Source organism: Aquarana catesbeiana, linkage group LG02 (genome assembly GCF_042186555.1).
Source record: "Aquarana catesbeiana isolate 2022-GZ linkage group LG02, ASM4218655v1, whole genome shotgun sequence".
NCBI lineage: Eukaryota > Metazoa > Chordata > Amphibia > Anura > Ranidae > Aquarana > Aquarana catesbeiana.
This window is the reverse complement of record NC_133325.1, coordinates 639,732,659-639,749,054: the sequence shown is the minus strand read 5'-3', so window position 1 is coordinate 639,749,054 and position 16,396 is coordinate 639,732,659. Positions and strand designations below refer to the sequence as shown.

At 44.6% G+C, this 16,396-nt stretch overlaps 1 protein-coding gene across 2 annotated transcripts in view; it reads left to right on the top strand.

Annotated features, from left to right (window-relative positions):
- The window catches only part of POLA1 (DNA polymerase alpha 1, catalytic subunit), a 717,861-nt gene that overhangs the window by 78,261 nt on the left and 623,204 nt on the right, over positions 1–16,396 (top strand). For both annotated transcript variants that reach the window (XM_073616430.1, XM_073616431.1), the window contains exons 7-8: positions 4,159–4,263; positions 5,224–5,392. In XM_073616430.1, coding sequence (XP_073472531.1) covers positions 4,159–4,263; positions 5,224–5,392 — 274 coding nt within the window. The remainder of the gene's footprint in view (positions 1–4,158; positions 4,264–5,223; positions 5,393–16,396) is intronic.

Sequence of the window (16,396 nt, the reverse complement as noted above, 5' to 3'; positions counted from 1 at the left end):
CAAAGGCATTATGTTTTGCCATAGATGCCATTAAAGATTCTATTCACCAGGCGTCCCGCCTTACGCTTGTGCATATGCGTAGATTCCTGGGGTTAAAAAATTGGTCAGCTGAAGCACCATGTAAAAACCTCCTAACTGGGTTCCCCTTTCATGGGGAGCGATTATTTGGAGAAGACTTGGATAAATGTATCCAAACAATTTCTAGTGGGAAAAGTACTCTCTTGCCAGTCAAAAGAAAGTATAAACGCCCTTCATTTAAACGGGCTCTTTCCCCTGCACCAGGGGCTTCCGCCACTAGGCAGTGGGGACTGCCTCCGCCGTCAGACTCTAGAGGAAAACCTCAGGGTCAAACCCAAGCTCAAAAGAAGTATTGGGGCCGGAAACCTGCAAAGCAGAATCCTAAAGCCTCATCATGAATAGGCAACCCCCCCTCACCAAGGTGGGGGGAAGACTTCTGCAGCTTTCAGAAGTCTGGAAAGAGGAAATTCAGGACAGGTGGGTCATCTCCACGGTAACGCTGTGGTACAAGCTGGCATTTCGGGACTTTCCACCGCCTCGCTTCCCAAAGATCCAGAGAAAAGACTATCTCTGTTTCAGGCACTAGACCGATTAATATCTCAAGGGGTGATCAGACAGATCCCCACAAAAGAGCAAGGTCTGCGGTTTTATTCAAATCTTTGTTACCAAAACCAAATGGAGGTGTCAGACCTATTCTAGATCTAAGAAAGCTAAATCAGTTACTGAAGATCCGCTCCTTTCGCATGGAGATGATCAGGTCAGTAGTTTCTATCCTTCTATCCTTCTAGGAGGAGAACTTCTGGCGTCAATCGACATCAGGAATGCATATCTGCATGTCCCTATATTTCCTGCTCATCAAAAGTTTCTGCGGTTCGAGTTAGAACAGCAGCATTTCCAGTTTGTAGCCCTTCCCTTCGGGCTAGCCACAGCACCCAGGGTGTTCACCAAAGTACTGGCCCCACCTCTAGCCAGGTTAAGGGCACAGGGCATAACAGTCGTAGCGTACCTAGACAATCTATTGCTAATAGGTCAGTCGGTGGCTTGTTTGGAGCAAAGTGTACGCACTACAACCAACTATCTGAAAAGTTTGGGTTGGATTCTCAAATTGGAGAAGTCCTTTTCTTAATACCGCTAAAAAGGCTGGAGTACTTGGGTCTGCGCATAGACACAGCCCAGGAAAGGGTGTTCTTGCCTCAGGCAAAGATCAACTCCATAAGAGAGCTTGTGCGGATGGTCAGGTCAAATGGCAATCCCTCCATTCGCCTTTGCATGAGGTTGCCAGGAACCACGGTGGCTTCATTCGAAGCAGTTCCCTATGCCCAGTTCCATTCAAGACTATTGCCAAACAGTATCCTGTCTGCTTGGAACAAAACAACTCAAGCTTTAGACTTGCCAATGCAGCTGTCCCCAAGAGTCTCCCAAAGCCTCACTTGGTTACTAACCCAGAATCTGCTGAAAGGAAAATCCTACAGACCAGTCATCTGTAAAGTGTTAACGACTGATGCCAGCCTTTCAGGCTGGGGAGCAGTACTAGAAAAGGCAACTGTCCAGGGACAGTGGTCAAGAACCGAAAGAATCTTGCCCATCAATATCCTAGAGATTCGGGCAGTACGTCTGGCTCTAAAGGCCTGGACTTTCAGGTTACGGGATTGTCCTATCAGGATTCAATCCGACAATGCCACAGCTGTGGCCTATATCAATCACCAAGGGGGCACCAAAAGTCTCTCAGCGCAGAGAGAGGTGAACCATATTCTAACTTCATGCCTTTCGGCAGTCTTTTCTGGGAGTAGAGAATTGGCAGGCCCACTACTTAAGTCGCCAGCAGTTATTCCCAGGGGGAATGGTCTCTTCATTCCGACATATTTTGGGTTGTTGACAAAAGATGGGGGACTCCGAACGTAGATCTTCTAGCGTCCAGGTTCAACATGAAGTTAATCAGCTTTGTGGCCAGAACAAGGGATCCATTTGCATGCGGAATGGATGTGTTGGTGACCCCATGGGATCAGTTCTCACTGATCTATGCATTCCCCCTATTCAGTTGCTGCCACGACTTCTTTGCAGGATCGAGCTGGAAAGAAAGCCGGTAATTCTGGTGGCACCAGCATGGCCCAGAAGGTCATGGTATGCAGAAATTGTAAAGATGGCAGTGGAGGGCCCATGGTCCCTCCCACTCCGGCCAGATCTGCTCTCCCAGGGACCGATATTCCATCCTTCCTTACGGTCTCTAAATTTAATGGATTGGCTATTGAAACCCACATTCTGAAGAAACGCGGGCTTTCCGGGTCAGTTATCTCTACCCTGATTAATGCAAGGAAGCCAGCTTCCAGAACTATATACTATAGACTCTGGAGGGCTTATGTTTCCTGGTGTGAATCCAAGGGTTGACACCTTCGGAGATATATCATAGGCAGAATTCTTGCCTTTGTACAATTGGGGGTAGAAATGAAATTGGCCTTGAGTACTTTTAAAGGCCAAGTCTCAGCTTTATCAGTCTTATTTCAAAGGCCGCTTGCTACTCATTCTTTAGTTGGATTTTATACAAGGGGTAACGCGGCTTAATCCCCCTGTCAAACCTCCCTTGAACCCTTGGGACTTGTACTTAGTTTTGTCTGTGTTACAAAAACAGCCTTTTGAATCGATACAACATATTCCCTTATTCCTTTTGACAAGGAAGTTGGTATTTTTGTTTGCTATATCCTCAGCAAGGAGGGTTTTGGAATTTTGCTGCTCTTTCTTGTAAAGAGCCATGTTTGATTGTTCATGAGGACAGAGTGGTATTACACCCTTGTCCAGGTTTTTTTTACCAAAAGTGGTCTCAGGTTTTCACCTGAACCAAGATATTGTCCTGCCGTCGTTTTTTCCAAAACCATGTTCCAGGGAAGAAAAGTCACTACATTGTCTTGATGTGGTGAGAGCATTGAAAATCTATTTAAAGGCAACTGCTCAGATTCGTAAAACTGATGTCTTATTTATTCTGCCAGAGATTCCTAAGAAAGGACAGGCAGCGTCGAAATCCACTGTTGCTAAGTGGATTCGGCAAGTGATAATTCAAACTTATGATTTAAGGCAGTGTTTCTCAACTCCGGTCCTCAAGGCGCACCAACAGGTCATGTTTTCAGGCTTACCATTATTTTGCACAGGTGATTTGATCAGTTTCACTGCCTTAGTAATTCCCAAAGCCGTTTCAGATGAGGGAAATCCTGAAAACATGACCTGTTGGGGCGCCTTGAGGACTGGAGTTGAGAAACACTGATTTAAGGGGTAAGATTCCCCCGTTTTCAAGTTAGTACTTCTTGGGCAGTGCGTCACCAGGCCTCCATGGCTTAGATCTGTAAGGCCGCAACTTGGTCTTCAGTGCATACATTCACAAAATGTTATCAGGTGGATGTAAGGAGGCATGAGGATATCGCCTTCGGGTGCAGTGTGCTGCAGGCAGCAGTATAGATCCTCAAGTTTTGGGGTACACTGCGGGTTGTCTCTCCCTCCCCTCAAGTAGCATTGCTATGGGACGTCCCGTTAAGTAATTACTTAAGGCTCTGTGTCCCATGATGTACGATAAAGAAAATAGGATTTTTATTACAGCTTACCTGTAAAATCCTTTTCTTGGAGTACATCATGTTGCATAGAGGTCCCTCCCCTCTTTTTTTGGGTTTAATATAAATATATTGCTTTGCTACAAAAACTGATGTGTTCCTTGAAGGAGGAGGGGTTATATAGGGAGTGAACTTCCTTGATTGGATATACCAGTGTCAACACCTGAAGGTGGCCTATAACCCATTAATTACTTAAGGTTCCGTGTCCCATGATGTAAAAGAAAAGCATTTTACAGTTAAGCTGTAATAAAAATCCTATTTTTTTTTTTTTTTAACTACCAGACCTGTTTTAAATGTGTACATGTTTCAAGATTGATATCCCTGCTGACTCTTTATGGAGTTGTATACTTGTTCTCCTGGGGATTACACAGAGCTCAGGCTTTGGTAAATAAATGTATTACTTTTTTTTTTAATCTTAAGTACAATTACTGCGTTTACTAAATACTGTTATGAGCTTACAGAATTATTTTACTTTTCGCCTAGTATTGTTTATTAGGACTTCGCTGAATTTTTAACTTATTTATAATTCTTTTAACTATTTGCTTAGCCTGCACAGATAACACCACCACCAATCGTGACCCTAAAGAAGAGGAGGCCTGCTGGCGCACCACTCAACCCTTTTTCCATACTTGCTGCTCCTTCAGCCCCTAAGGTACCAATCAAAACTCTAAATTTTTACGTGAGCTTAAGTGCTGAATAATAGGATGAAAATTAAATATTGGGGGTAAGTGAAATTGGCACTGCTAGTGTAAGGTATAATCTGGTGTATTGCAGTATATACCAAAAACATGAAAAAATAATCAGCAAAAGAAATTAGAAAATTGCACTTTGGCACTTTATTAAATCCAGAATTCATATCCAAATATTTTACTTTAATTTACAGTATGCATATGATATATTAATACACGATTGTTACATTATAGCACTTTGATTTCTTGCACTTTGCCACTATGGATTTTTGTATGTGCACATAGCACTTTACTGATTTCTTGTTGCTGATTATTTTCATGTTTTTGGTATATACTGTGATACACCAGATAATACCTTACACTAGCAGCGCCAATTCCACTTACCCCCAATATTTTATTTTCGCTCATTTTGCCATCTACCTGTTAGTGGCTGGCTTTAGTGGAGGCAGTAGCTATTAATAGTTAATCTAGTCCATAGCGCGGAACTTTTTTTTTTTTTTTTTCCTTTACGGAATAGGATGCCTGGAAATATCTGTGCTAATCTTTACGTTTACCCGTTACAGAGCTCCTTTGGATTACAGACCAAGGCTCTACACTGGGTATTGTCTTCTGACCAGGTCTAAGTTGAGCCAAACCCTGCCATTATGCTGCCAATTGCCAGAGCTTCAGTTGGCAGTAAAGATTTCGACATCTGATGGAAAGTAGAGAGGTGGACCTAAACTAGACTTGGTCAGAAGGTAAGCTCCTATGTTCAGACTGTACAAACAACCCAAGGGAATTCAGAGAAGACCATATTTGTGGCTTTGAACATTGATATTGGCAAACGTAACAAGGTGCCTTTTGCTTCAGTACTGTTCAGAAATGTGCCAGGTCAGTTTGCTTTTAGGTCAGCTGATTCTGTTAAACTGTTTCTTGTTTTGTAGGCCTCTGCAGCAAGTGTTAGGCAAGTGTCCAATGTGGCAAAGCAAAAACATAGATCAGTTTCTCCTTCTGAAGTACCCTGCAAGTTATCATCCAAAGTGGAGATTAAAAAAGAGCCCATTACAGAATCTGAACACAGAAGTATTATTACAGGGGAAGAACCATCGAATGGTAAGTCACGCATGATCTAAACATATGTTTTTTTGGTAGATAAAAGTTGGGATTAACAGTGTGCAGAAAGAGTTTACAGTTCAGAATTAATGAAGGAAATGTAGCAGACGGTTCACCCTGTGCAGTAGCAGATGTACTAGAATAGTTTTGTGTGGAATGTTCTAGATCAGTGGTTTTCAACTCCTGTCCTCAGGATCTACTAACAGGCAAGATTTTAAGTATTACCTTGGGGAGATGCAGACTAGAATACTGCAATCACTGATCAACAAATTATATCACCCGTGATGTATTTCTTTAATCGTACATCACGGGACACAGAGCCATAGTAATTTCTATGTGGGTTATAGACCACCTTTAGGTGCTTGACGCTGGCACACCCTAAACAGGAAGTTGCCTCCCTATATAACCCCTCCCATACCGGGAGCATCTCAGTTTTTTCGCCAGTGTCTAAGATGTTAGTCACGAGTGAAGATGTGCTGTGCTGGAGCAATGCTTGGTGGAGCTAGCTATGCAGCCGGATCCATTCAAAGTGTCTTTTAGGCCAAATTGAATGGTACCCGGGCCTTGTATCCGGAGAAACGAGTTCTTTGCTTGTAAACGCTTCTCTTTTTAGAGAGCTGGACCCCGGGATACGGTACTTTTGGTATTAAGGCCATAAAGTTTTCCTGGCGGGGTGCTATTGCAGGTCCAGGATTGTGGGTTCCCTAAGGGTCCCTGGTTCCTGGAGGTTTGTTAACGGAACCCACCGTGAAGGGTGAAGATTGGGTCTGTTGGTTTTACCACAGAAAACCCTGCGGCGGGAAAGGTAAGTGGAGTCTTCTAAGGAATGTTTAAATTTTCTTATGAAATGTCTCCTTTAAAGTAAATGTTGTCATGCCTAAGTGTCACCACTGGGGGCTGTATAGAGCACGTACCTTCTCATGCTTTGCTCAGAGATCACGCTGTGTCACAGAAGCAGCAGACTTTTTTTCCTCTGGCTAGCAGGCAGACCACCGTTAAGTTTTGGGGGGTTTTGCGTCCTCCAGACACCCCCCACCTGGGCTGAACTCTTCCCCTCTTCATGAGGCTGAGTATAAGAGAGAACTGAAACCGATCATCAATGCCGTTTTCTTTCACCGCCCCTACTCAGTGGCGGCTTCCAGGTATCCTCCACGCCATCCCTCCCTCCTTCACTCACAAGCCGATCCCGGCGGATTGGAGGCCTGTGCTTGCGCGGGAAAACTCTTTTTGAAAGGGGGGGGCTGCGATGCGAGGTGGGGGGCAGGGCTTAGTGCGGCGTTGGTGTCCTCCAACGTGGGAGTGTATTTAAAAAAAAAAAAAAAAAAACTCCATTTGTGCTGGCTGCAAAATTGTTAGAGAGACATAAGAGGTTTGGTGACACAGGTATTTCCTATTTGACAAATTTACTATTTGCATCAGGCTGCCAATTAATCGCAGGGACAGTGGCTGGACTATTGCTCAAGCAGTGGATGCGATTTCTTCTGGTAGTACCTCTGCTTTGTGCATCGGGCTAAGGTCAGAAGGGGGGGGGGGGGTTGAAACACCCCCCAAAAAAAGAGCTAAAAGGGTCTCCCTCAAGCTCTGGAAAGCCTACTCATTTCTACAAATGGCATACTCCCCTGAGAGAGGGTGGCTGGTCAGAGTGAGCTTTGGGACCATGCAATGTTTGCAACTGTTTTCATCACTGCAACCCCTGTTTATTTTACTAAAACAATCTTTTCTTTATCGTACATCATAGGACACAGGCCTCAAGTAATTACTTGGTGGGTTATGGGCCTACCTTCAGGTGTTGACACTGGTATAACTAATACAGGAAGTTGACTCCCCTATATAACCACTCCTCCTTCCAGGAGTCCTCAGTTTTTTCGCCAGTGTCTAAGGTGTTGGTCACGAGTGAAGATGTGCTCTGAGGAGCTCCAGGGAGGGATCCATGTTGGATTTAAAAAAACCTCCACAATCTGATCCATCCTCGCCACTGAGGCCATAGGATGGTACCCGGGCCTCGCATTGAAGAACAAGGTTTTGCCTGTAAGCTTCTCTTTGAGAGCTGGACCCTAGGAACCAGGACGCTTTTTGGTTTTTCATATTACCTAAAGTGGTTCCTGAAGGGTGCTATACATGGTCCAAAGGAGCGGAACCCCTTTAAAAAGGGCCCCAGTCTTTGAAGGTTTAACTACGCTGCCCGCCGTGATGAGTGAAGGTTGGATCTGTCTGTTAAATCAGCAGTATCCTGCAGCGAGGATAAGGTAAGGAGAGAAGCCTAGGAACTGTAAAAAGTTCTATGCCCTTTTCTCCAAAAAATACATATACATACATGTATATAAAATGTATAACTGTATGCCTTAAAATGTCTCCTCTAGAGCAGTGGTTCTCAACTCCAGTCCTCGGGACCCACCAACAGGCCAGATTTTAAGTATTACCTTGGGGAGTTGCAAACTAGAATACTGCAATCACTGAGCAGCAAATGATATCACCTGTGATGTATTTCAGTTATCTTGCAAACCTGGCCTGTTGGTGGGTCCTGAGGACTGGGGTTGAGAACCACTGCTCTAGAGGGAGTATATTACACTTGCCTAGTAAGATGCGTTTTTCAGCAGCTCTGTGTCTGGCTGTAGCAGCGGGTGTGGTCCCTGCAGCCAGAGGGGAGTTCTTAATTGAACAGATGGTGTTCCTCTTCTGAGGGATCTAAAGGGGTTACAGCAGTAGTTTATGAACATACAAAACCAGCCATTTGCATTTTTTTGTATAAAGTGAAGTCTTCCTTTAAAACTAGGAGCTTAACAAACACTGCTGATAAAAATTCCCCCCCTCCCCCTCCCCTCCCCCTCCCCTCCTCCCCTCCCCCTCCCCTCCTCCCCTCCCCCTCCCCTCCTCCCCCTCCCCTCCCCTCCTCCTCCCCCTCCCCTCCTCCTCCCCCTCCCCTCCTCCTCCCCCTCCCCTCCCCCTCCCCCTCCCCCTCCCCCTCCCCTCCTCCCCCTCTCCTCCCCCTCCCCTCCCCCTCCCCTCCCCTCCTCCTCCCCCTCCCCTCCTCCCCCTCCCCTCTCCTCCTGGAGAGGTGCGGTAACAGCTGACACTTATGTGTAATCAGGTTCTCACCTGAGGCTTAACACAGACGCTCTCAGTTCATATGCTGAAGACAGAGGTCTGTCACACTAAGAGTCACAGGAGTGCTGGGCATGTAAAGGTGTGTAAACAGGCATTTCCAGCACAGGAAATATTATGGTACTCAGTATCAAAGGTTGTTCCTTATGATGACATTGTTTTCTTTTGCTAAAACTATTGTTCAGCAAATACCATAATTTGTTAAAGTGCCTCTGCTGTTGTGCTTAGCACGTTTGATTTCCAGTGTTCCACAAAGGTACCAAGGATTCCACACCCAGGCGCTGGGAACTCCAGTCATGCCTCCACACTGTCATCCTCTCCGAAGATACCTGACATGGCACGCCAGGGTGAATCATTGGAAGCAATTGGTGATGCAACTGCTTCTCACGCTTCAGATGTGACTGAAGATGCATTCTCCTCTGTCCTGTTGGGCTTAGAAGGAAGATTAGTGGCTTTAATCGCATTCTCCATCCAAGAGGATAGGAAGCATGCTAGATCCCCCTCCCCCACCTCAAACCCCCTTTTCCAAGGGAACAGTGGGCACAGGATGAGGTTTTATCCTCAGGTGATCACGGGGGAAAACAAGCCAAAATTTTCCTCTGTGGAGGAGACATTTGATGAACCTTATGCAACCTCACAATCTGACAGATTGATGGCACAAACTTACAGAGATGGTTCATTCCACTTTTTATACTACTCCTAACAGAGTAAGCTGAAGGTCCAGGTCCCTTCTTTGGTTTTAAAAAAAACAAAAAAAATCAAAAATACCCTTTTTACAGCGCTTATTTATGCTGAATGGGATCATCTGGATAAGCATTTTTTCCTCCAAAGAGTTTCTCAGTTCTCTATCATGGAGGAAAAATTCACAAAGTTTGGAAAGTACCAGCAGTAGACGCTGCGATTTCCAGCATCAGGATGCATAATTGCTTAAGCATCCAACAGATAAGGAGTTGGAATCTTTTTGTTAAAATCCTCCTACCAATGGCGCTATGTTTCGCCATAGATGCCATAAAAGACCCTATCCACCAGACGTCGTGCCTTGCGCTTGTTCTAAAACACATGCTTAAGACCCTGTGGTTAAAAGGGTTGGTCAGCAGAAGCATCTTGCAAAAAAGGGGTGTCTGACTAGTTTCCCTTTTCATTGGGGAAGGTTTGGTGAAATACATCCAAATGATTTCTAGCAGTAAAGCTTTTGTCCAGTAGAAGGGATAAATGTCCTTTTATTTAAAGTGAAGCCACAACAGCTCAAAGGTTAAGTACTCTGATGGCCAGTGCAGCCATGGGAGACTTCTGACAGACATGGGTTCAGATCCACTTGTCGGCGTTCACTAGTGAAGGAGCCACTCCTCACAGGTTAACTACTCTGGCCAGTGTAGCCATGGGATTCTTCCTGAAAGACGTGGGACCTTGTCCTCACGTTGGCTCCTTGTGACCTTGGACAAGTCACTTCTCTCTAGGCAGCGGTGATGGCCTCCACTGTCAGACTCTAGGGCATGATTTCCAAGAAATACTGTTCAGATCTGTGCGACTTCAAGGTAGTCCTGCACTACTTTGGTACCACTTTGATGCGACTTGAGGTCCATAAACCTCTAGAATACATTGGCATTTCCTGTTGCATCAAAATCGTGCCCCGACGTGTTCTCGGCGGCAAAGGATCACAGTAAAATCACGCAACTTTGGGGTTTCAATAGTGGAAACTGAACCTAAGAGGAGAAAATATTCAGCCCCTGTATACATGATTGAAGACACGTTTTTCCTCCACCCTGCAGGGCCTAGAAGGAAAATTAGCAACTTTAATCGCATCCGCTATCCAAGCATGAGAAGCGTGTTAGACCCCCCTCCCCCACCTGAGATCCCTTATCAAGGGGACAGTGGGTAGAGGATGAAGGATTTCCCTCAGGTAATCGGGAAGAAAGGCAAACCGAGTACTCCTCTGCCGAGGAGACAACTAGAGTTGAACTTTTTTTAAGCCTCGCAATCTGAGAAATTGCTGGTACAAACCTCTTACAGAGGTGATTTGTGCCTCTTTTAACCACTTCAGCCCCGGAAGGATTTACCCCCTTCCTGACCAGAGCACTTTTTACAATTTGGCACTGCTTCGCTTTAACTGCTAATTGCGCGGTCATGCAATGATGTACCCAAACAAAATTTGCGTCCTTTTCTTCCCACAAATAGAGCTTTCTTTTGATGGTATTTGATCACCTCTGCGCTATAAACGGAAAAAGACCGAAAATTTTGAAATAAAATTATATTTTCTACTTTTTGTTATAAAAAAAATCCAATAAACTCCAATTTTAGTCATGCATTTAGGCCAAAATGTATTCGACCACATGTCTTTGGTAAAAAAAATATGTCAATAAGCGTATATTTATTGGTTTACGCAAAAGTTATAGCGTCTACAAACTAGGGTACATTTTCTGGAATTTACACAGCTTTTAGTTTATGACTGCCTATGTCATTTCTTGAGGTACTAAAATGGCAGGGCAGTACAAACCCCCCCCCCCCCCCCGAATGACCCCATTTTGGAAAGTAGACACCCCAAGGAAATTGCTGAGAGGCATGTTGAGCCCATTGAATATTTATTTTTTTTGTCCCAAGTGATTGAATAATGACAAAAAAAAAAAAATTTACAAAAAGTTGTCACTAAATGATATATTGCTCACACAGGCCATGGGCATATGTGGAATTGCACCCCAAAATACATTTAGCTGCTTCTCCTGAGTATGGGGATACCACATGTGTGGGACTTTTTGGGAGCCTAGCCGCGTACGGGGCCCCGAAAACCAAGCATCGCCTTCAGGATTTCTAAGGGCATACATTTTTGATTTCACTCCTCACTCTACCTATCACAGTTTTGAAGGCCATAAAATGCCAAGATAGCACAAAACCCCCCCAAATGACCCCGTTTTGGAAAGTAGACACCCCAAGCTATTTGCTGAGAGGCATGTTGAGTCCATGGAATATTTTATTTTTTGACACAAGTTGTGGGAAAGTGACACTTTTTTTTTTTTTTTTTGCACAAAGTTGTCACTAAATGATATATTGCTCACACAGGCCATGGGCATATGTGGAATTGCACCCCAAAATACATTCTGCTGATTCTCCTGAGTACGGGGATACCACGTGTGGGACTTTTTGGGAGCCTAGCCACGTACGGGGCCCCAAAAAACCAAGCACCGCCATCAGGATTTCTAAGGGCGTAAAGTTGTGATTTCACTCCTCACTACCTATCGGTTTCGAAGGCCATAAAATGCCCAGATGGCACAACCACCCCCCCCAAAAGACCCCATTTTGGAAAGTAGACACCCCAAGCTATTTGCTGAGAGGCATGGTGAGTGGTGAGTATTTTGCAGCTCTCATTTGTTTTTGAAAATGAAGAAAGACAAGAAAAATGTTTTTTTTTTTTTTTTTTTCTTTTTTCAATTTTCAAAAGTTTGTGACAAAAAGTGAGGTCTGCAAAATACTCACTATACCTCTCAGCAAATAGCTTTAGGTGTCTATTTTCCAAAATGGGGTCATTTGGGGGGGGGGGGTTCGTGCCATCTGGGCATTCCATGGCCTCCGAAACTGTGATAGGCAGTGAAGAGTGAAATAAAAAATTTACGCCCTTAGAAAACCTGAAGCGGTGCTTGGTTTTCGGGGTCCCGTACACGGCTAGGCTCCCAAAAAGTCCCACACATGTGGTATCCCCCTACTCAGGAGAAGCAACAGAATTTATTTTGGGGTGTAATTTCACATACTCCCATGGCATGTTTGAGCGATATATCATTTAGTGACAACTTTGTGCAAAAAAAAAAAAAAAATTTGTCTTTTTGCCCCAACTTGTGTCACAATATAAAATATTCCATGGACTCTACATGCCTCTCAGCAAATAGCTTGGGGTGTTTACTTTCCAAAATGGGGTCATTTGGGGGGGGGTTTTGAACTGTCCTGGCATTTTATGCACAACATTTAGAAGCTTATGTCACACATCACCCACTCTTCTAACCACTTGAAGACAAAGCCCTTTCTGACACTTTTTGTTTACATGAAAAAATTATTTTTTTTTGCAATAAAATTACTTTGAACCCCCAAACATTATATATTTTCTTAAAGCAAATGCCCTACAGATTAAAATGGTGGGTGTTTCATTTTTTTTTTTTTTTCACACAGTATTTGCGCAGCGATTTTTCAAACGCATTTTTTGGGGAAAAAACACACTTTTTTAAGTTTTAATGCACTAAAACACACTATATTGCCCAAATGTTTGATGAAATAAAATAGATGGATACCAAACATGACATGCTTTAAAATTGTGCACAAACATGCAGTGGCGGCAAACTAAATACATTTTTAAAAGCCTTTACAGGTTACCACTTTAGATTTACAGAGGAGGTCTACTGCTAAAATTACTGCCCTCGATCTGACCTTCACGGTGATACCTCACATGCATGGTGCAATTGCTGTTTACATTTGACGCCAGACCGACGCTTGCGTTCGCCTTTGCGCAAGAGCAGGGGGGGACAGGGGTGCTCTTTTTTTTTTTTTTTTTTGATTTTTTTTTTTTTTTGTTTAACTCTTCCTTTCATTTTTATTTTTTTTAATCATTTTTATTGTTATCTCAGGGAATGTAAATTTCCCCTATGATAGCAATAGGTAGTGACAGGTACTCTTTTTTTTTGAAAAAATTGGGGTCTATTAGACCCTAGATCTCTCCTCTGCCCTCAAAGCATCTGACCACACCAAGATCGGTGTGATAAAATGCTTTCCCAATTTCCCAATGGCGCTGTTTACATCTGGCGAAATCTAAGTCATGAAATGCTCGTAGCTTCCGGTTTCTTAGGCCATAGAGATGTTTGGAGCCATTCTGGTCTGGCTGCATTCTCAGGTTCCCTGTTGGGACAGGAGAGCCAGAGAAAAACATGGAAGACGGTGGGGGGGGGGGGGGGGGGGGTGCGGTATTCCCTCCCACTGCTTGTAAAAGCAGTCTAGAGGCTAATTAGTCGCTAGGATTGCTTTTACATGAAAGCCGACTGCTGGCTGAAAAGAATGATACCAAGATGATACCTAAACCTGCAGGCATCATTCTGGTATAACCACTCAAAGTCCAGCAACATACCAGTACGTTGCTGGTCCTTGTTGGGCATATATTGTAAACTTTTTTTTTCATGCAGCCTGTGGGCTGAACGAAAAAAAAATATTGATCGGTGGGTATGCCCACCATTAGAATACCTCCCTTCATCCACCCACTTCTAATGATGGGCATACATGCACCGTATATATATGCTGAAGCATGGGGGCATCCTCCCACAAAAGTTAGGAGCAAATCGCTTCTCCGCCCACTGCTGCCCCCACGCTTCGGCATATATGCTGAAGTATGTAACTGTGGTGGTGAAATCACCTCCGACAGCGCTGGAGTCACGGCTCTATGTATCGTGGGAGCAAACGCTGTTGCTGTCAAGATAAATAAATCCGCTCTGCAGCTGAATGGCGTACCTGAAAACAAAAAAGTGGTTAACAATAAAACAAAGTAAAAAAAAATTGCATACCTATAAAGCAAACATGATAAAAACATAACAATAAAACATTGCAGTATAGAATGCAGAACAATAGAGAGAGAATAGAGAGAGAACAATAAAACAACAACTATTTTTGGTTTTTTTATTTTATATGTTTTTTTTTTTTCTTTTTTACACTTTTTTTTAGTAACTTTAACTGGTACCAGGTTTGGGTCTCTCAAAATGCGATGGCATCTTGGGAGACCCTGTGAAAGTGTGTCCTATTCTGTGCAGTGCTGTACCCTACGCTAATACTCAACTAGTGTATGGTAGCGTTCAAAACATTCACCAATGCATAGACCAGGATTGTCAGGACAGGAGGGACAATAATACCGGGTGTCACGCCTAAATCCGCGCTTGCTGCAGACACGACATCTTTTTTGGGGGGCTCGTTGGGTAGGGGTACTCTGGAGGACATAAGAAAAATGCCTCTCATGCAGCCGGCTTACTGCATTTGGTTGGGGAAGGTGAGGTGGAGCACCGTCTGGAAACAGAAGGGCTCTGACGATCTCTTCCTGGAATTTTAGGAAGGATCCAGTCCGTCCTGAAGCTCTGTATAGCACATGAGCATTCAGCAAAGCCAATTGAAATAAATAAACAGACACTTTTTTGTACCAGCGTCTGGCCTTACGGGCAACTAGGTACGGCGCCAACAACTGGTCGTTGAGGTCCACCCCTCCCATATTTTGGTTATATTTGTGGACACAGAGGGGTTTCTCCACAACACCAGTCGCCATAGTAATTTGGGTCGTTGTGTCTGCATGAAGGGAGGTAAGAACGAAAACATTCTTATTGTCCCTTCACTTCATAGCGAGCAAATTATTACACTGCAAGCAGGCTCTCTCCCCCAGCCTAAGACGGGAATCTACAAGCCGGTGGGGAAAGCCCCGGCGATTAGGTCGCACGGTGCCACATGCTCCAATCTGTTGATCAAAAGGTGACTAAAAAGTGGCACGCTTGTGTAATAATTGTCCACGTACAAGTGGTACCCCTTTCCGAATAAGGGTGACACCAAGTCCCACACTATCTTGCCAGCGCTTCCTATGTAGTCAGGGCAGTTTGTCGGCTCTACGTGACTGTCTTTGCCCTCGTAAACCATAAATCTACATGTATAGCCTGTGGCCCTGTCACAGAGCTTATACATCTTGACCCCGTATCTGGCACGCTTGCTGGGAAGGTACTGTTTGAATGACAAGCGGCCAGAAAATTTAATCGGGGACTCGTCAACGCAGACAACTTGATGGGGAGTAAACAAGTCTGCAAAATGCTGGTTGAAGTGGTTTACGAGGGGGCGAATTTTGTAGAGCTGATCGTATCCAGGGTCTCCAAGAGGACGACAGAGTTCATTGTCGTTGAAGTGCATGAACCGCAAAATCTGCTCATATCGTGCCCTGGTCATGGAGGCAGAGAACACGGGGATATGATAAATTGGGTCAGTGGACCAATATGACTGCAACTCACTCTTTTTAGTTATGCCCATGAGGAGGGAAAGGCCCAGAAAGGTCTTAAATTCAGAAACCGTAATTGGTCTCCAATCTCTGGCAAGGGAGGACTGGGGAATAGTGGCGATGTGTTGACCAGCGTACAAATTGCTTTGGTCCACAATAGATCTATAGAGATCTTCGGTGAAAAACAGCGAATAAAAATCCAGTGGCGTAAAGTCAACTGTTTCCACCTAAAATCCCGGGTTGGCCAGTGAAAGGGGGAAGTACGGGTGCTGCAGAAGTGGTGGGTTCCCAATTCGGATTGGCGAATGCAGCAGGAAGGGCACTATGGGCACGACGGGCCTGTGTTCGTCTTCTTGGTGGCAGCGGGACACTACTTGTGCTTGCCACCTCGAACTGCACTTATGGGACTCGCCACGTCACCAAGTGTTACTGCAGTGCTTGATGTACGACCAGGGTGTACTAGGCCGCTGGTGCTTGCCAGTTCACCAGAAGGAGTAGCGGCACTAGTACTTCTCTGCTCCATACGAGAGCCCTGTGGTTCTTGCACTTCAAGGACAGAAGAAGTTTGGGGTCTGGTACGTCTGACCTTAGCAGGGACCACAACTCCGTCGTCAGAGCTATCTGTGTCCTCTACAGGATCGTATTCTGAGCCTGAACTTGACAGATGAGTGACTTCCTCTTCACTGTCATGCTCAGAAACGTGTAGGCCTCTTCACTAGTGTACCTTCGATTTGCCATTTTGGGCTCTAAATTTAGGGGTACACTAGTGAGACTCACAGGCAAAAAAGCTCCTGACTGTTAGCGACTGATTCAAAACGCTACCAAAAAACTGTTAGCGATCGCAGGGATCAGGCCTGACTCTGCGAACGCTGCAGTTATGTGTGCTTAGTGTTTTGTAAGTGTCAGTGATCGATCAA